The 22055-nt window shown below is 37.3% G+C and overlaps 2 protein-coding genes across 2 annotated transcripts; both read left to right on the top strand.

Moving 5' to 3' along the window:
• Window positions 1-1063: 1063 nt before the first annotated feature.
• lgi2a (leucine-rich repeat LGI family, member 2a) lies at window positions 1064-9765 on the top strand. Its single transcript, XM_079476415.1, has 8 exons — window positions 1064-1344; window positions 1921-1992; window positions 4363-4434; window positions 5738-5809; window positions 5899-5970; window positions 6385-6554; window positions 7486-7650; window positions 7733-9765. Exons 1-8 carry the CDS (start codon window positions 1163-1165, stop codon window positions 8548-8550), a joined length of 1623 nt encoding a protein of 540 aa, XP_079332541.1. The 5' UTR covers window positions 1064-1162; the 3' UTR covers window positions 8551-9765.
• A 1172-nt stretch (window positions 9766-10937) lies between these two features.
• On the top strand, window positions 10938-18875 carry LOC306900204 (uncharacterized protein). Its single transcript, XM_079466970.1, has 7 exons — window positions 10938-11033; window positions 12908-14879; window positions 14956-15119; window positions 15413-15633; window positions 17228-17357; window positions 17495-17595; window positions 17689-18875. Exons 2-7 carry the CDS (start codon window positions 12932-12934, stop codon window positions 17828-17830), a joined length of 2706 nt encoding a protein of 901 aa, XP_079323096.1. The 5' UTR covers window positions 10938-11033; window positions 12908-12931; the 3' UTR covers window positions 17831-18875.
• The last annotated feature ends 3180 nt before the right edge of the window (window positions 18876-22055 follow it).

Genomic DNA, 22055 nt, shown 5'->3' on the forward strand with positions numbered 1-22055 from the left:
GAGAGAAAGAGAGAAAGAAAGAAAGAAAGAAAGAGGGAGAGAAAGAGAGAGAGAAAGAGAGAAAGAAAGAAAGAAAGAAAGAAAGAGGGAGAGAAAGAAAGAAAGAAAGAAAGAGAGAGAGAAAGAGAGAGAGAAAGAGAGAAAGAAAGAAAGAAAGAAAGAAAGAAAGAAAGAAAGAAAGAGGGGAGAGAAAGAAAGAAAGAAAGAAAGAGAGAGAGAAAGAGAGAGAGAAAGAGAGAGAGAAAGAGAGAAAGAAAGAAAGAAAGAGGGAGAGAAAGAAAGAAAGAAAGAAAGAAAGAAAGAAAGAAAGAAAGAGGGAGAGAAAGAAAGAGATACAGGTTTGAAATGACATGATGGTGAGTTTTCATTTTGAGTGAATTATTACTCTAAAGAATAGTTGAAGCAAGTTGTCAGTGTGCATTATTTTGAAACACCTGACATAAATAGCTTAGAATAGCATTGAAAGCAGTTCAGCATACTTCACTCCCATTAAAGTGTATGAAAGAAGTGGAGTATGAAGTATTGTTGATGGTAAATAACAGCGAGAGATTTCAGGAGCTGTCCATGGTGCTGCAAATGTCTTTCTATAGACCTCTCTTAAATATTCTCTAAACATGCCTTTTATATACTAGACAAAGAGTACGTCTGTAAATAATGAGTCATATTTCAGGATTACTGACTGCTTCATGGTATATCGGCCTGCGTGATTTTCATTACAAACACAGTTGTTTACTAAAACCATTACAAAATGTATATGTGTGTTTTTTATTATTTAATAATAAATAAGTATTATTTAATGGTGTTCTGTTGGTTCCCATCTGCCACATAACATCCAAAAAATAAAACCCAGGTGGCTATATTACCATATGACACCCGTTAAAGTTTCCATTAGAATACGCATTATAACCATTAAACGTATGACAATATGTGATGGTTTCTATTGTTTTCTTCAGTGGTTATTCACATCTTTAAAGGCCAACATCATTGTGTTGATCCACATTGGCTGTTCGACCAGCATTCGCCGATATTGGGTCATAAATAAATAAATAAAACGCGAGGAGACGATGTGCTGATGTCAGGCGCTTGAGTGCTGCATTCATGCTGCAGGGTGGATGTCTTCTTGATCTGTTCCCGATTCACACATGCAAACCTGACGAGCAAGATGGGGATCGTCATCAAACATTGCGTGATTTTATCGGCGGTATTATTGCATCTGATGCCGTCGGCGAACACCGCGAAAAGGCCGTTTAAATGTCCTTTCTCGTGCAGCTGCTCAAAGGAGTCGATTATCTGCGTCGGGTCTTCTCATGTCCCGAAATTCATTCCCAACGATGTCAGTTCACTGTAAGTCTACATATTTGTATATCTCCATTTTTATTTGCATCCCAAGCTATGATGGGGGACATCATTTTTGCGTTTTAGGACCGATGTATTTCATACTGTTATATATATAAATGAAGATTTTGGTTCCAAAATGAGACGACTCCATTTAAAAAAAATGACAATTTTTTTTGTGCATTCCAATGACTATCAATCAGACTGCAATTGGTTTCTTTTGATTTAAGCTATAATACTCAATAAATAAATAACATGAAAACATAATAATAAACATGATTTCATATATACTGTATATGCAGGGTGAATTGGGTAAAGTGGGACACTTTTCCAATCATCCCATTCACAAAAAGTGTCCAGCTTTACCATAAATCACCCTAATAAAGCATCAACTTGTAGGCCTATGTATTAGTGCTTGTAATTTATATATTGGCAACGTCACAATATGGTTTTGTTAACATAGGCTACATACAGGACGCATTGCTGTGAATATGTTGTTCATTGTTAGTTAATGGTATTTAATGCATTCCCATGTTAAGGAATGAGACCTTGTTGGAAAGGGTTACCAACTTCTTGTTTTTGCAGGAGTATTGTGAACGGGACCTTCTCAGACGTCAAGGAGGCGATGTTCGCTCACATCCCGTCCTTACAGTTACTGTAAGTAAAGCCCTTTCTGAGATGATGTTGGGTCAGGGGTGCACTTAAATGTCTTCATATTGATCCACGGAAAGGGCACTTCTCACAAACTTTCTGCTTCGCAGTTGTGGAAGCCTCTTAACATCCATCAGGTTCAGTCAGCTGATCCTCTAATGGACAAATTAGTTTTTACAGTATGTGCTCTTACAGTGTGGTTGCTTAGCCAGCAAAATACTGGTAATATACTTAAAATGGTTTAAGGTTCGGTTAGACTATTGTAAATACACAAGTAACAGGATTTTCAAACAAACTGCTACCCGGTTTAACCTGTAAAACCTGACTAGGCTAGAATAATAATCCACAGTGGTGTTCATTTGGTACTAAAGTGATATCTAAGGAAAGATAATGCAGCAGTAATGGAAAATGTACCTCGCAGTATCTATTATTTCAAATGCAGAGTTTCTTTCTGTGCCTTCATACACTAAACTAGTTTTCCCACACGGTGTAATAGAATGTTCGAGCCTCGGAGGTTGACGTCACGCAATCTGAACTCCGCCATTTTGGCAGGCCCTAACCCACACATGTCACCGCTATCTCTTCCTCTCTGTCATTATGCTGCCAAATCCTAAACAAGACAGATGAGAGCAGCACTTGCCTAGTCCAGCTGTGCAATCGCAGTGGGCGCCTAACACAACCCCATCGTGTCTCATAACCACCCATGGCTTCATTGGAGGGTCATTTTGTTTTTTTGGGAATATTTAACCTGCAAGATCAATGATGTACTGTAGCCATGTTTCCTACAAACAATACAGCTAAGGTTATTCACGTCAGCTAACAACACAGTTGACTTACCATTCAAATGACAACAAAGCAGGTTAAAATGCTTGCTATTTATTTTGGACAGGTATGTACATGCTTCGATAAGAATGTTTTGGTTTAGATTGTAATTCTTTACGTGTGGTTTGGAGGAGGCGTGGCTTAGGAAGGCGATTCGCATGGAGGGTGGGATCATGATTTCAGTGCTAGCAGGCTAAAGTTAGCGCCTTAAGGTATCATGTATTCTGCCTTTAAAGTGCGCAGTGAACTCTGTTGCCTTGAAACTCATGCTGGCGCCATTCATTTCATATTCGTTCCTGGGTGGCCTTGCCTGCCAGGATGTCGGTATAAACAGAATAGGTCACGTGACTGCCGGAGGCTATAAACCGGTGTTGGGGCCCAAACTTAACTTCCGGTAAACCCCCACAAGGAATCAATAACTGTTGAGTAGTTCTCATTTAATTAATTGTTTTAATTCATATTCAATAAAATATTTATATAAATATAATAAAAAATATGACTGGAAGTTAACTCCAGGCCAGGGTTCTGCGTCTGATTAAACCGTCTAGACAGCTGAATGTTTTGTGGCTTTCAAATCAGATCTAAAAACGAATGCTTTGGTTAAATGCATGGTCAGATCTAACTATTTCTTTAATTGCACATCATTTTAATAAATTAGCACTGAGGATTACATTTATGGGACTTTTTAATAAGCTTGCAAATATGTATATACATGTGTTAATGGTTTCTGAATCTGTCTGGAATAAATTTAAATCCATATGTGTGATTTAAATAATTATTTATGTTACATGTATCGAGCGTTACAATGTTCCAAGCTCTCCCCACTTTTAATAAGCGATTCAATCATTGTTCACGGTAGAAGATGAATAGCCTCATATTATTACTGCGATATTGATGTCGTCTGTTGGGACTATCGAGTATAAATGCTAGTGTTGGATAGCCTCAGACAGGGATTGCTTTTCTCTTTCATTTTTCTTGAGTTTAATTGTTTATTTTAAAAAGATTTGCTTAAAGTACCATTGATCAGCCCTCAAGCTTCAAAACCCTGAAAGCTTGCATTCTCATGAACAGTGTGAACACCAGGTTTGTGTTTGATCCATCGGTTATTTACCTACTGTGTACTTCTCAACTAAATGCTTGATGGAAATCTTTTCCTTTGAACGTCAGGGGCCGTTTTTTTTACGGAGAGATTTTTAGTGCACTTGCTTTCAGAGAACGTTTCACACTTTCTCTCTGACGCTGTGAGACGAGATACGGTACATTCTGCTGTGACTTTGTGTTTGCCGTCATTGGAGGCTTTCGTGATGTCAGCGGTTTGATGTACTGACACAGAGATACAGGTCTACTCCTGAGAGTGCAAAACCAAAATGAACTAACTGCACCATCACTGAAAGTATTGATTTGAGTTTTTGCCAAATGTGTTGTACGCATACAGTGTCTTAAGTCTCTGAGTTTATCACGGCACACATCATGGTCTGAGTGACTTTGGATTCAGTCAAAACATTTCAACTTTGTTTACTGTGTTCTGACCTATTTTCTCTAAATCACTGACAGGTTGCTTAACTCCAATGCTCTCACTACAGTACGGGATGATGCATTTTCTGGCCTTTCACACCTGGAGTACCTGTAAGTGTTGATCATTATAGCTCTTTGCTTTTTTGTATTAGAATTATATTCATAATAATTCTTAATAGCTCTCAAACGGTCCCACTTAATTTAGATATATTTCTATACACTGTCAAAAATGTTAGCTTTTTTATTGGTTCAACTTAATTTGGTGGTTACCTTAAAATTGTATGTTAATTCAACTTAAAAATATTATTTAACTTAATAATTTCTCGTTGAGTTGACTAAAGTTGAATTAACTAAAATTTTAAGGCAACCAGGTAACTTATTTTTTTAAGTAAATTTTTTACAGTGTATTAGGGATGCACCGATATGTATATTTTAACAATAGGTTACATTCATATAGCGCTTTTCTGGGCCCTCAAATTGCGTAACATTGAAGGGTGGGATCTCCTCAACCCCCATCAATGTGCAGCATCCACCTGGATGATGCGACAGCAGCCATATTGCTCCAGAACGCCCACCACACACCAGCTTATTGGTGGAGAAAATACTTTACCAAGCCAATTGGAACATATGGGGATGATTAGGAGGCCATGATGTATACAGGCGAATGGGCAAATTTGGCCAGGATAGTAGGTTTTTATTGACCACAGAGAGTCGGTTTAACGTCTCATCCAAAGGATTTTGTCCGATAACTGGTTATTCTTTAACATTGTAAGAAGTTAAGCGATATATTAGCCGATATACAGTATCCTAATATTAATATAAAGTTTTCTGAGACTGAACACATTCAAACAGCGGTCGGCTTCAACCAGTATGCTTTTGTTCCTATAATTTACACATTCATAAAACTCACACTCTACCTACATCAACGATGTTTTGCTAACAACAATAAGTTAATGATCACGACACAAAAACAGTACTCTACTGTATTTTAACTGTGACTAGCGTGGTTTCCGATACCGATACCGAAATATAACATTTTCAGCCGATACCGATATGGCTGTCGATATATCGTGCATCCCTTATTCTACAGTATTGTTGCCATAGAAATTGGAGGTCTGTGAGGGTTATGTGTGACCTTTTTACAGTATTTGTTTACATAAAGAACATTACGGATTTCTCACATAAAATGATTATTTATATGATATACTTACTGTAATTGAAAATTTCCATGACTATTAAAAGTGGTTCTCAAACCTGGCAGAGCATCCTGACTGAAACAAACATTGCAGACAACCTAACCTTCCTTTTTCTTAGTGTCCTTTTTTTGAGAACAATTTGTTCTTCACTGTACTGTTTATAGTATATTTTTAATCATCAGGCATCTTTTATCATCCGATTTCTCTTCATTTTCTAGGTTTATCGAAAACAACAAGATTGAGACCGTATCAAAATACTCTTTCAGAGGACTCAGGGATTTGACCCACCTGTACGTCAGGAACTTTGCTTTATATTTGCAACATTTTTAATGCTTTTTGTTTTGTATTGTACTGTAACGTGTTTGGTTTCTTCTCACAGGTCTCTGGCAAACAACAACCTTAAAGGTTTGCCACGAGATCTATTCATAGATCTGGATTCATTGATAGATCTGTGAGTTTCAACTTTCTTTACATGCAAATCCATACAGAAAAATCGATTCTTTTTTGTGCTTGCAAAGAAATCATTACTATGTGACCCTGCTTGAGAAAATCCAGCTAAAGTCATTTTTGGTGATTTGTTGTTTTGTACATAAAATCATCCTATAAAGAACATTCTTTGAAAATATAACATTGATATCTTTATTGTTGACTGAGTAATGACATGTCATACATTTAAATTATAGTGAAATTAACTTTGACACTTGTTATCTCAATAATTTTAGCCTGGTTTTCAAAGTCTGGGTCACATATTGTTAACATTATTTAAACTTTTTAAGCAAAATGGAATGCTCTAAATTTCCACATGTTTTATAAACAAAACAAAAAAAACAATTGTGGTGATCTTTGGTTGTATATGTTCTTGTAGAGATCTAAGGGGCAATGCCTTCGAGTGTGACTGCAGAGCGAAGTGGTTGATGTTGTGGCTGAAGAGCACTAATGCCACCGTTTCAGACGTCCTCTGTGCCGGGCCTGAAGAGATGAAAGGCAAACGGCTCAATGACATGGCAAGCTTACATAATGAGTGTGTCTCTACCGGTATGTGAAAGAGTGTGTGTGTGTGTGTGTGTGTGTGAATGACTTTTCAGAGTCAGACCATGTTTTGATGTTCTTTTCTTTTACCCACTGACTAAAGAGAAACAATAACATATAAAACTTTTCTTAAAGGTCCAATGTGTAATTCTTAGGAGGATCTATTGACCGAAATGCAATATATTATAAATAACTATGTGTTTAGATGTGTATAAAGACCTTACATAATGAAGCGATATGTTTTTATTACCTTAGAATGAGCGATTTCTATCTACATACAGCGCGGGTCCCCTTGCATGGAATTCACCATGTTGTTTCTACAGTAGCCCTAAACATACAAACTGCTCTACAGAGCGCATTTCGTAAAAATATTATCTCCTTTGGCAAAGAAGCCAAAATGTGACGACATTAGTTCTGTGACAGCCATCGTAATGCTTCGAAAGGGAGAGGAGGATTAAACTGTGGTTGCAATTCGCAATCGTGCCACTAGATGCCGCTAAATTTTAAACACTGAACCTTTAGAGCAATAGTTTGCCCAAAAATGAAAATGTCATAATTTACTCATCCTCATGTCATTCCAGACCTGTATGCCTTTTTCTTCGGCAGAACAAACAAGAAGATATTTTGAAGAATGTTGGTAACCAAACAACATGGTGCCCCATTGACTTCTATTGTATGGACACAAAGACACCGAGACATTTCTCAAAATATCTTCTTTTGTGTTCCTCTGACGAAAGAATCATACAATTTTGCATGACATGAGGGTAAATAAACGACAGAATTTCTTCTTTTGGGTGAAGTCTCCCTTTAAGAGCTGATGGACAATATAAATATCTGTATATTTGATCCTATATGAGCATTTAGCAAAAATGTTTTTTTTGTCGCTGAAAGTGTAGGTTGTAGTGGGTCAAATCTAACTTTAACATGTTTTGGCCAGATTTTATTCCTCTTCATTCTGTGTCTACTGAGTCTTTGTCCATCGACACCTTCTCCCACAAGAAAGATGTGTATGTGGCCATCGCTGCTCCAAACATCGAGAGCTGCATGGTTCTCCAATGGGACCACATCGAAATGAACTTCAGGAGTTTTGACAACATCACAGGTAAAAATATGCTAATATCCTATGGAAATACATAACATAATCTTGCCTTTGCTCACTTTGTTTCTGTTTTCATTAATCGCAGGTCAGTCCATCGTTGCCTGCAAGTCTGTGATCATCCAGGACCAGGTCTTTGTCATTGTTGCTCAGCTCTTTGGTGGTTCTCACATCTATAAGTTTGATGAGGACCAAAGCAAGTTCTCCAAATTCCAGGACATTGAAGTTTCAAAAATTTCCAAGCCGAACGACATTGAGGCCTTCCTGATTGGCAACGACTGGTTTTTTATCATCGCCGACAGCTCCAAAGCCGGTCTGTCCACCCTCTACAAATGGAACGACAAGGGCTTCTACTCTTACCAGTCTCTTCACGAATGGTTTCGGGATACTGATGCTGAGTTTGTTGATTTGGACGGGAAGGCTCATCTCATCCTGGCGAGCCGTTCTCAAGTACCTGTTATCTACCAGTGGAGCAAGAGTGCCCAGAAGTTTAACTTACAGGGGGAGATTCCCAACATGGAAGACGTGGTTGCCGTCAAGGCCTTCCGGATCAAAGAGGAGCTGTATCTGGCCATGACACGATACATCGGGGATTCAAAGGTCTTGCATTGGACCGCTAAGGATTTCTCCGAGGTTCAAGCTCTTCCTTCAAGAGGGTCCATGATCCTGCAACCGTTTTCCTTCAAAGAAAGATTCTACCTGGCTCTAGGAAGCGACTACACGTTCTCACAGATCTATCTGTGGGATAACGAAACAAAGATTTTCGAGCGATTCAAGGAAGTCTACATTCAGGCTCCGCGTTCCTTCACTGTGGTCTCCACCGACCGGAGGGACTTTATATTTGCTTCCAGTTTCAAGGGGAGCACGCAGATCTTTGAGCATATCATCATTGATCTGAGTCTTTAAGTGCTGTTGTGGACACGGCCTCATATTTTATGGGTGTATGTTATGGGATCCGGGAAGAAAAGTGAATTTGGCATTATGAAGTTCACAGAAATAAGTATTATGCCTATTACCATATTCACCATTATCATATGTAATTTTATATTGATTCTGGATCGGTCCTGACAGATTTCGTTGTGATGTATTTGAAATGTTGCAGACCGTGTGGAGCTCAGATGGCTAAATTTTTGCTTGCGTTTGTCACCTGTAACTGAAGATCTAAATCTCTCCTTTCTTCTAAACATTTCAAAACTCTACTGCGATACCATGCATGATATGGCTGAAAATAAGGCATGTATACAACGTTTAAAATATAGATACGGGTGACAAATGCAATTCTTTTAACTTAAGTGACATTACAAACCTTAACAAGAATATATTTCCTTTATAGTTTCAATGTTTTGTGGATCAATCGGCACTTTTATCATCTTTTTAGAGTATAATAAATCAAAACTTCATTTTTAGTTGTGAAATCTTCTGACTATAAATGAACTGTTCCAGGCACAATTTGACATTAAAATCAAAAGATGTTGCACATTTAGAAAATGACACTGGACCGTTAAGCTTCACTTTTATGACAATATTATGGATAAAAAAAACCCACCCAAATATTGTCTCTATTACTCGTATTGATTTATTATGTTGCTTAAATGGAATAACTCTAGTGATGCTACGTTCTTGACCTGGACATGTTCAGCAAGACTTTTATGCTTAAAATACAGGGAAAATGTCAAAAGCACAAGCCTTTAAAACGCTCATACAAATGCTACTAGAAAAGGTATTTTGCAGATTAAAATCAAACATTAAACCTAAAATGCAGGTTAAACATAATTTTTTTGATAGAGAGTTTTTGCTTAAATGTAAATAACTTAAAATTGTACTTGTGGAAAATAATTTGAATGTCTGACTTGTTTTGATAGAAGGTCCATTTCCTTACTGTTTTGCAAGCTGCAATACAACACAACTCCAAACAATGACAGGAGCCTTTAAAAGCATGAGATTCAGCTCTTTATTTGCAATAACTTTTCAATCTAAATACAAAACAAAAGGTTACGTATTCATTTCAGTTTTAGCATTATGTAATAAAAATACAATTTGATTATGGGAAAATTGTATTATTCGTTGAATGTTAGGAATAAGTTTTTGAATACTAATGTAAATAAATGCTTATGAACATTGATTACTGTTCTCATGATTCATATTAATATCAATGTTTTTAAATGATCAAATGTATAGTGTTTATAAAACAAGATAACTGTATTATGCTATTTAACTATATTTCTAAAAATTACTAGATATTAAATATCTTTAATTGAATAACAGCTATTACGATCAAAACAATAATTGTAACCAAGTATTTAAAAAACAAAAAAAATAACAAAAAATGTGTTAAATGCCTGTAGAATAGGACAAGCTTTCTGGGTTTTTGGAGGGTAAGATTAAATTAACATAGTAAATTATTTACATTACATTTATATTTAATCATTTAGCAGACGCTTTTATCCAAACCGACTTACAGATAAGGAAACATTGGAAGCAATTATAAAAACATCAAAACTAGTCCATTAAAGCACAGTTTACAAAGCTAAGAATAGTGAGGTTAGTAAGTTTTTTTTTAATAAAGAAGGAAAGGGGTTTGTATTTCTTTATGTATTTCTTAAATGCTTTAAAGGATAGTAAAGTCAAGTAAATGTTGCACAAATTTTATTTTATGATTTATTTATTTGATACGCTTCTCATTGGTTAATGGTTGGGGTAATATTAAGGGCGGATCTATGTGCCGTCTCACCCTGACCTCGCCTTATTGGTTAACGCAAGTACTGACGTCGATTCTTCAGTATGCATCACTTCCGCCTCACGTTGAGTCTATAGACAGTTTTTTTTATAATTTCTATAATGAACTTGATTGTTATTTATAAACAAGTGAAGAGTTCAGATGCAAAACCCTCTAAATGCCTCCGCGTGTAGCCCCGCCCCGTACTACAGGCAGCAGCCAGGTGTGTACTTGGAGAGAGAGGACAGGGCAGATGACGAGACCGCTACCTCCACTGGGCATGCGCACTTCAAACCGCACAATTTTTATCACGCTGAAAACAGTTGATTCATATTTTGTTATTACTGTAAGGTTAGATTTAGGGCTGGGTGGGTGAAGACGTTAGCTAATATCATTTATTGTAATTTTATGGCGAGATTTTGCAACACTTTCGGACGTGGCTGTATCCCATAGCAACAACCGCAGATGACGGATACGGAAGATTAGTTTCGTTTCTGAATGTAGGCGTGCCGACTGCGCGTCATCAAAGTACCGCGAGAGCAGCATGCAGCGTATTGTTTCGAAATGCTCTCGCGGTACTTTTGAAGTGATATCTGCCCGATCGATCGGTTTGTGAGCGCGGCACAGTGAGCGAATCATATAGATGTTGACTGCAACATTATATAACTCAAAGGCAAGTATTTCACACTTGTTTGCTCTTTGGTGCTCGTTTTGTAGTATAGTATATTCTATATTGTAAAGTATATTGTAGCTTTCGCTTTTGATTTTAAACATTAATATTCTAGTGTGTAAAAGTTGACTGTGCTTCCCTCAGGTCATGCGGATACGAGTGACTTCATTTTAACGTGCAAACCGATTATTCATCTCATCAATGATTGATTTCAAGTGATATAACGCAAATATATACGGCTCTGAGGAATACCGTGATATTGGGTGTTATTTAGTCTTATTAACGTTAGTCCTTACTCGTATATTACTGTATAAGTTACTACAAAATGTTAAGCCCAAAACGCCATTGAGTTGTGGTTAAACTGTATTTAAGCGGCTATCAAAAGTAAGTTTAATTTAATACGTAACTATAAAAATGGCTCTAGGCTCCACTTTTGAACTTTTCCCTCTCATGGAAATGAGGTTATCTGTGATAATGTTGACTTAAAAGGGTGGAGCAACAGGTGAAGGGGCATAGACGTGTCCGCCAGGTTCGACGTGAGCTTTCCTGTGGCCCAGGAGCGTTGTACATTTACATTTAGGCATTTGGCAGACGCTTTTATCCAGTGCCCGAATTGAATCAAGTCTTGTGGGGGGTCCCCACCATAAAGCTTTTTTTGTGGGTGTGGGGGTTTGTGTTGAAAATATACAATTTATACAAAATACACAATATGTTTGATCATAATATGCATAACTACATTTATTCAAAACAGGCTTGCATAAAAGAACAGGCTTTTACTGTATTTTGGATCAAATCAATACAGGTTTGGTGAAGAAAAAAGACATTGAGCGGTGGTTTGGCATTTCAAATTTAAAGTGACATGACAACTAGCCTATAAACAAACTTAATATCAATTATTGTAAATAATTAATTCACATAATTTAACAAATCCATTGCATGAATTTAATCACATTTGTCAATATCATTATAATTTTTACTCCAAAAAAAATACCTGAGGGACCCCCCTAAGTCTATTTTTTACTTGTTATGGGGGTCCCTTTACATGTTAATTACTTGTAAGTTTCATTGTAAAGCCACACACAAAAGGCGAGTGCTGTAGTGTTGTTATTTACAGTTGTTTAATACATTTTTGAACATGTCTTCTTAATAATCGTTTCCAAAATCATTTTCTGTACTCGGGCGTGTCGCGTGATAACTTTTGCTTTGGCGATTACTTGCATCAGAAATAATTGCGATAGTCGATATTATTGTGATTTTATAAATATTTTATGCCACTGATTAAGTAAGGATATAATATTGCAAGTAATCCCTTTTACAGAACAAATACTTTTTAATATAATATTTGGACATTGAAATTGGAATGTAAATAATAACTGGAGTGTCAATATAAAAAATCAAAGCAGACACATCCAATCCTCAATTGTAATTGGTTGATTTACGTTACAAGCTGTTATGATGAAGTTTAGGGTAAGCAGAACCCTTGTAATGTGAACCATGGAGAGGGCAGAACGATTGTATGTCATAATGTGGTCAATTAAAAATACACTTGCCCAAATGAGCAATGAAAAACAATGTTTCTTTATCTGGAACGACTTTTCAACGTCAAGTTTATTTATCGCGCTATAAATTCGATAAATTGATTATCGCGACAGGTTGTATTTATTATATTTCCAAGAAAAACTATTCCAACTACCTTTTACAGCGTCATTTATTTATAAGTTAGTTTTTTTATGTGTTTACTAAAATTTGAAATGACATCCATCGATCAAAGAACACTAAATGAATAGAATCAAGTTCAACCTCTCGCACTGATGCTGTCTGTGAAGTGGCCTACTGCCTTCAATGTCTAATGCACATTATTATGCTTCTCTTAACAGACTGTAATTCATATTTGAAGAACCATGGAATTTCAGATCCAATTACCTTTTCCAGTTCAATTTCCTTTTCCAGTAGTTGCCAGAAAAACAGATCCCCTAATACAATGCATCATAGACAACAAATTACAGAGATTAAAAAAATTAATCAAAGGAAAGGACATCAATGGGCTTTACTCTTCTGAAGTCTGGAATGATGATGTCACACTGTTGACAGCAGCAGTTATATGCAGGAATGAAGAAATCTGCTCTTATCTTATTAAAGAATCTGCTGATCCCAACAAACACTCAACAAATGGAAATACTCCTCTACACTACGCTGGCTTTACACCTGGAGTTCCACTGAGTCTCGTGAAAAGATTACTTGCAGCAAAAGCTGACCCAGATGGATTTGATGTACAGATTTTCACTCCATTGCAGTTTGCTGTTGATCACAACCGTGGTGACATTGTCAAAGCACTCCTGGAGACTGGAGCTTTAGCTTCAAGGAACTATGGACGAAATCCACCGCTTGACAAAAAAATGGATGACATGATTCATCGACTTTCCTCTCAGAATGATGATTTTAAGATGGTACAGATATTTTTCTCTTTCTCTTGTGCTGTTTCTAAAAAAACCCAGACAGAGGTTTTCAGCATCTATAAGGCACATTTCCTTAAAGAGCATCCTTTTACTCATACTCTTCTGTTTGAGGAGTACTTTAGTGTTATTGGTGCAGGGGCAGAGCAATATCAGCAGAGTGCCATCAAGTGGTTAAAAGATACAAAGAGTACAGACAAATACATTGAGGACGCCATCAAGCGCTTTCCAAGAATTTCTAGGAAGAATTATTTGGCAATTGCATTTAATTGCTTAAGTGCTGCTTTGTGTGTCAGTGAAATGATTTCTCCTCAAATATTCAATGAACTTGTGCCAATTCTTATAAACAGTGTCCAGCCTTTTGGAAATGCACAGGGAGTCAATCAGTTAATACCAACAGTACTTGATGTCATGATGCAAAAAACCTATAAGCAGAAACTAAATATAAGTCATTCTGTATATGAAAATATATGCAACGGTCTAATGCCTCTTACAAAATCTAATTCAAGTCAAATTAGTCTTTCAACCTATGGAGTGTTTGCTCAGGTGAATGACTTTGCTCCAGAAGTTGTTGCAAAGTGTGGATTGTCTCCAGTACCAGAGAGGATACTTAATGCTGCTGAAATAAAGATGGATGAAATCATGAAAGAAAAACTTAAAAAACTAAATACATCACTTGGAAATCCTGCAAGTTTCAGTGCAGTGAATAGAATATGTGAGGAAAGCGCAGTTTCTTCTTCAACAAAAAAACAGAAGAAGAAGAAAAAGAAAAATCATCAAGAGCTGGAATCACAACTAGGGGAGAAGGAAGATGAAGAGATACGAGTCTCCACCGAGGAGACAAAGTCAAGTGTGCAGCCCTTCACACCACATGTTGATAATCCTCCAGCAGAAAGACGGTGGCATCCGATCAGTCGTCGCTGGAAGGAACAATTTGAAAAACTGTCTAAAATTGATGCCAGCAAAACCTCTCAATTACGAAGTTACACTCTTGTTCTCGCTGATGAATTTAAGATCGCTAAAGGAAGTGATGGAACACAAGTTTTCCTCGGTCTGAGAGATGACGGCACAGAGGTGGCTGTGAAACGAATGATTAAGTCCAACTACCAGGACCTCAAGAATGAGGAGACATTTTTGCGACTTCCAGAACTTGATAGTCCTTCTATTGTGCGCTATATAGACTTTGCAGAAGATGACAACTTTGGATACCTTATTCTTCAGCTTTGTGAGTACACACTTGAGGAATACATCCAAGATCACTTACCGGTCGAAGGCTCTCAGAGGACTTGTGTTTTGAAAGAACTTGTGAGGGAAGTGCTCTGCGGTTTACAAGTCCTACACAGCCAACAAACTAAAGTGCTTCATCGGGACATCAAACCCCAGAATGTTCTCATTGGTATGAGCTGACTCCAGCATGTACATTTAAATATAAAATCGTTTTTATGATTGTGACCATTTTACGGTGTTCACAGACATAAGAGGCAAAGCTAAACTGGCTGATTTTGGCATAAGTCGTAGACTGAAACAGAGTGAAACCACTTTACGAACAAGCATCGCTGGAACTAAATTCTGGAAGCCGAAAGAAGCAATCGATGAAGAAAGCAACAGTGGCTACAAAAGAAGTTCTGACATTCAGGTGAGTCAAAAATGAATTCACTTAAAGGGATAGTTCACCAAAAATGTCATCATTTATCAAATCTAATGTGTATATTACTCTTTTTGTGTTGACCACAAAAGAAGATATTTTGAGAATTGTCAACAATTTGGCAAATGTTCAATGGTTTCCTAGTTCTTCAAAATATCTTAATTTGTGTTCTGCAGAAGAATGAAAGTCAAACAGGTTTTGAATGATGTGAGGACATGTTCATTATGAAAGAATTGATGGGTGAAATATCCCTTTCTAGTGATAACAGTGTCAACTGTTTTAAGGTTGCTGGGATGTTAGTGTACTACATTCTCTCGAGAGGCCATCATCCATTCGGCAAAGGTGCTGCCTGTGAGTACAACATTCTGCAGGGAAAATATAAACTGGAGCACCTGGAGGATGATGTAGCGAAGGATCTTGTGGAGTGGATGATCAATGAAGATCCAGGAAAGAGACCAACTGTTGATCAAACACTTGCGCACCCCTTCTTCTGGAATGATGAAAGGTATAGTTCAAAATACATCACACCTACAGATCTCAGAACATGCACTTAGCCTACCAACATTTGGCACATAGGTGAGAAATCTTAATCAAGCCAATGTGCCTGTCTTAACTTGTGTTGTACGGCAGATATCTTATTAATAGGGATGCTCCGATCCACCTTTTTTGCTTCCGATACCGATTCCGATACCTGAGATTCAGTATCGGCCGATACCGAGTACCGATCCGATACTAAGGTAAAAATTTTAAAGTGCACAATTACTTAATAAACTATGTGCATTGCTGTGCAAGACATCAGGCTCGACTTAACATAAATTTCCTGACCCCGTAAAACAAAATAACAAACTAATGATTCACAAATTTAGTAAATAGTTTATTAAACCAGCACCGGTGCAAAACAAATGAAAAATAAAACAAAAGTGTTCACTATCTTTGGACAAAAGACATTCAAAATTAAAGTGCAAATTAAGCAGCTGAATATAACAACAGCTTCACTAGCTTGATAAACGGGTATAAATAAATGGAAACAAAATCTCTTAATAATTTTTAAGAAAGTGCAAAAATAATTAAAAAATCAATTCGCAAAAAAAAAGCTGCTGAAATTGAGCAAAAAAGTAATAGCTTTACTGCTTTAGATATTCAAAGTAACATGAATCAGATCTTTTTAATGCTTTAGTCACTAAAGCAAAGTCCACTTAACTAAACTAAAGTTTAGAGAAAATAAAATTTAACATCCAACACAGAAACAGATGAATAAAACGCTAGCTTCCCTAGCTGAGTAAAACTGCACATGTTTGTTGCATTTAACATGGCATTTTATGGCATCGAAATTCTCATCCAACCAGTGTGCTGTTAAACTTAAAAGCGATACAGGGGACACGTCGCAGCTCCAGATATCTGTTGTAAAACTCACCGCATTGACATCTTTAATTTTTTCGGATATGTGTTTGCTTTTTGACTTTTCGGTACAGTTCAAGGTAGAGTTAAATATTTACGCTTCGGCGTGTCGTACTGCGGCTCCAGGTGGTTTATAAGGAGTCTGAAGCCATTATTCGCAACGACGGACAGCGGTTGCCCATCCATAACAATGAAAGCGGTGGAACTTATTGGCGTAGCTGTTGTAAAATAACTCCAAATGACAGATATTTTGTCTCGCTCCATGCTGTTCGCTGCTATATGTTCACTTGTTCACGTGCACTACGTACAGAGCACGTTGCTAGCGTATGATGTCGCACGTTGCTAGCGTATGATGTCGCACGTTGCGCAATGCGCAGCCGCCCACGAGAGAGTTTAAGCGCCGGTGTCTCCATGAACTTTTACATCGTCTAGCACAAATTTTATGTCAGATCGGGTATCGGTGACAAATTGCACCGATACCCGATCTAGAATTTTATTACGTATCGACGCCGATACCCGATACGAATATCGGATCGGAGCATCCCTACTTATTAACAGCCTTTAGAAAAGTATAACTATGGTTTTTCTTCAATAGTTAAACCGTATTAAAAACAGTAAACACAAATGTATAATTTTCTTTCTTAGTAATCATAGTCATCGTAAGTATGGTGTTTGTGGTAATGTTTCTGAAATCCTCCCAGGAAAGTGGAGTATGTTAAAAAAATGGGGATCCAGAAAGAGGCAGAGAAGTATCTTAATGCTGACGAGGAGCTGCTTCAGGCCATTGAAGAATTCACGATAGGAAAAAGCTTTTCTGAATGGAGAAATAAAGTAAGTAACCACACAGTCCATGTCATGTATGAAGAGTGATCGCTTTAGATGTCTGGTTAGGCCTGGTCATTATTCCTGATAATCTTCATTAAAGATACAACCTTTACTTGACATCAGTAAAATATCATTTTCTTTAGTTCTCTCCTGAGCTTGTCCAGAAATTAGAGGGTAAAAAGAAACCTTTTCCTGAGAATATACTGGGCCTGCTGCGTTTTGTACGCAACCTGCACGAGCATTAGTAAGTCATGCACAGTATTAAGTTATTTACACAATAATTTAGTGATGTTGTGTGTCACAACTTGTTTTGTTGGTCTGTTTGTTCTCTCTGTAGCCCAGATGAAGCAGCAAACATCAACCTGATGGCTTTATTCCCTGATCTCTTTGGGAGTTTGTACAGGTTTGCCAATAAGAGAGGATGGCACACCAGACCGAGTCTCAAGAGACTTTTGAACTCGGTTTCACAGACTTTTTGACTTTTCTTTCTGAATTTAGCATGAACGTTTATTGTTTATCTGTTTTACGGTGATATATAGTAGAATATGGTCACTTGTAAAAAGTGGTGCCTTTTAATGTTTAATAAAAAAATCTGGAAATGTTCTTTCCACTATTTATGATGAACTTCAAGGGCTGGTTTCCCGGACAGGGATTAAATTAAAACAGGATTAGGCCTTATTTAAATTAAGTTATTTTTTACAAAACCACATTACTTGTGTGCATTTTGAGACAAAACAATGGTACTGATGTATTTGAAGATGTGTCAGTACAAGTCGTTGTTAGTTTAGACAGAGCTAACATTTTTAGTCTGGGATTTATTCTTAAACTCTGTGCAGGAAACCACCCCAAGAGTTTTTCCCATTTTTGGCCCAAATAATCAGGGATGTAACCAGCATTTAAGGATGTTCAGAGACGGACAGGCTTATCACAATTGTTTTTATTGTAATATACAGTATACTGCCACAATATGTCAATATTTTGCATTATCTAAATAAAATGTGACAAAACGTTTCACAATGTTAATGAAAGCTACAGTAAATTATGAGGACAAATGACACACAAATGTTTTGTGTAAATGACTCATGTGCATTCAGATGTTTGTTCTGAATTGTGGTCATCATCATATCGTCTGTATAACTTAGTCTACCTTTATGTTTACTTATGAAAAAAGTGTAGATTATGTTATAGCGCTGATTATATGTATCGATTTTGCTCTTAGAATGCAAAAAGCCGATTCTGCTCTCAGATTCAAAGGCCTTATTTTACAAATATTTGGGAATGTGGGATCTATAGTCATAGTTATTGCTCATATGTCTTTATTTCTGAAATGTATTTTCATGTTTTCCAGATTTTGTTGAAATCCATTGATGAATGTTTTTTTAATGTCACTCTGCAATAAAACTCTGTTGATCTATTCTACAATAAATCCATTATTTACTATATGTATGCAAATAGATATAAATATTCTGAGAACATTAACGTGGCCATTATATGCAAATATTAAAATAAACATTTTTAACTTTGTCTTAAATCTCATGTTTTTGCAGACTGTTGTATTCCAGCTTGCAAAACAGCAAGGAAATGGAAGTTCTTACTTGAATACACCCATTCTGCTCCACTGATAGATAACAGGTTCTTGAGAACGGCTCGCCAGGATGAGATGTCGAAAACAACAAACTCAGCATCCCGAAACCATTCCTGAAGAGACTGGTAAGAGTAGCTTTGGTCGTTGCCAATCAGGAAGGCCTCAATGAAGTTCGCTTGGAAATGTAAAAAACTTCAATGTCCTGTAATTTGGAGAACTGGCTTTGGTCCTCATCAATCTTATAGATGTGAAAACCACCAAAGAGCTGAGAAACAATTTAAAAAAAAAAGTGAACAAGTTTGACTACAAAGTGAACAAAGCAAGAAACAGCTCTTTATCTTCAATAAATTTGAAATCTAAAAATAAAACAAAAAGTTACTTATTCATTTCACTTTTATTATAATTTAAAATAAATATAATTTAATTATGTAAATCATTGTACTTATTATTTTTGAATGTAAGTCATATGTTTTTGAATACTAATGTAAATAAATGCTTGTGAACATTGATTACTGTTCTCATGATTCATATTTATTTAGTTTTTAATTTATCAAATGTATAGTTTTTATACAAAAATATAACTGTATTATATTATTCAACAATATTACTAAATATTTAGGTCTACTGTATTTATTATTATTATTTATAATTGTAATAATTATATATTTAATAATTTGATTCTTATAATTATTATTATATTATAATTATACTATTTATTTTATACTGAAAAACCTGTCCTGTTCCTTCAGACTGATAGAAGACAGTGGCATACATTGGCTCTTAGTATTGCTTTGTCCAAATCAATAAGGCGCCTTACAAAATCCAGAAAGTTAATAGATTCATAGTGTGCCATTTTTTATTGGCCACAGCCATTAGTTTTTATTATAATTTATTCAGAAGCTTGTTTTTATAACTTCTGCTGGTGCATAATAAATATAGTAGCTCACACAATTTCATGAAAAATACTTTAAATTGTTTATTGTCGCGGTCAGTGTGGAAGAACCCAATTGCAGGCAGCAGTGAAGGAGTTAATAAAAACGGATATTTAACAAAGACAAAAACCCACGAGGGGGATAATAACAATAAGACACAAACTAGAAACACTATAACAAAACTATCCAAAACAAAACACTTCCCAGGAGGGGGCAAAAATAACAAACACGATTAGGGTAGGCAAGAGAGGGCAGAACCATGACAGAACCCACTTAATGAACGCCCCCTGGCTGGAAAGCCGGCTGAGTCACCGGTTGGGCAGGACTGGGCACCTGCGGCTGGGCAGGACTGGGTGCCTGTGGCTCTGCAGGACTGGGTACCTTTGGCTGGGCAGGACTGGGCCCCTGCGGCTGGGCAGGACTGGGGGGTGCCCCCTCCTCAGCTTCTCCTTTGACTTGCCAACAGGACATGTGGCCGGCTGCAGAGAAGCGGTGGGGGGCCCAACTAGCTCCGTGCTGGAGGAGTCGGATCGGGGAATCCCACGACTCCCTCCGTCCACACCTGCCACGGAGGCTAGCTGATGGTGGATCGAAGCTGTTGGAGCTTGAGAAGGGGGGTACTGCGGGCCCCAGAGTGACAATACCCAGGGCACACCCTTCCGGGATCGAAGACAGTTTCCGGTTGTCCAGGGTATCCCTGGCAGTGAGGGGTTCAACAAGGCCGCTGTTGAAAATGAGCTTGAGCTCCTCCTCGTTGATCTCCATCTCCACCGCCTCTAACAGGAAGTCCCAGGCATACTCGAGCACATTGGAGTCCCTCTCATGCATCCCGAACAGGAGGTGGGCTTGCTGAGACCTCAAGAGACACTGCTCACCGTCCATGGCTGTGAAGGGAAGGGGTTAACAAAAGACGGATTTATTACAAAGACAAAAACAAAAATCCCCAATGGGGATAATAACAGTAAGACACGAACTAGAAACACTATAAAAAAGCATGAAACCAAAACAAAACACTTCCTACGAGGGGGCAAAAATAAACTAAATGCAAACACGACACAACGTCAAACAAACCAATTAGGGTAGGCCAGGGTAGGGTAGGGCAGCGCAGGGCAGGGCAAACACATGGCAATGAAACAAGCCAGGTCTAAATGCAAACAGTCAGTAAAATTCATCTATTCTGTTGTTAGTGTGGTCTTTAAACTTATGAACTGTGTATGGACTGACAAAAGTGTTACATGAGGAAGCAATTTGACAACAATGCAATAAATATTTTAGGTGCATCAAAACGGGTGCTGGTTAAGATACCAGCAGAAAAGCTAATCCAGCAGAAATTAGTGCATAAAAGGTCACCAAAATGAAGCATTTGAACCTCATAATTAAATACAAAAGGAGGAGAAAAACTGCAAAAAGGTCCACTTCTAACATACTTCTAGATCGCTTACACAATTATACCGGTATTGAGGGACAGGCACTACAATGGTTTAGATCTTACTTGTCAGACAGACATCAATTTGTCCATCTAAATGGGGAATCATCCAATTTAACGCAAGTAAATTATGGATTACCTCAGGGATCCGTTCTGGGACCCGTGCTGTTCTCCATATACATGCTTCCCCTTGGAAACATTATTAAAAAACATGGAATTAGCTTCCATTGCTATGCAGATGATACTCAGTTATATATCTCATCAAGACCAGATGATTCCTCCCAGCTATCCAAATTGGCAGAGTGCATTGAAGATATAAAACATTGGATGACCTATAATTTCCTTCTTTTAAACTCTAATAAAACAGAAATATTACTTATCGGACCAAAGACACGCAAAACAAATATTTCTGATTAAAAACTGCAAGTTGAAGGATGTACTGTTACTCCAACAAATACAGTAAAAGATCTAGGTGTTATATTAGACAGCAACCTGTCATTTCGAAATCACATCTCAAATGTCACAAAAACAGCCTTTTTCCACCTAAGAAATGTTGCCAAGCTACGAAATATTCTGTGTGTTGCTGACACGGAGAAGCTTATTCATGCAGTTATGACCTCAAGACTTGACTACTGTAATGCGCTAGTGGTTCTCCTGCATCATCAATAATCAAACTACAGTTAGTTCAGAAAGCAGCTGTCAGAGTTCTAACCAGGACCAGAAAATACCATCACATAACCCCAATGTTATCAACCCTTCAC

Source organism: Barbatula barbatula (genome assembly GCF_947034865.1).
Source record: "Barbatula barbatula genome assembly, chromosome: 1".
NCBI classification, from domain to species: domain Eukaryota; kingdom Metazoa; phylum Chordata; class Actinopteri; order Cypriniformes; family Nemacheilidae; genus Barbatula; species Barbatula barbatula.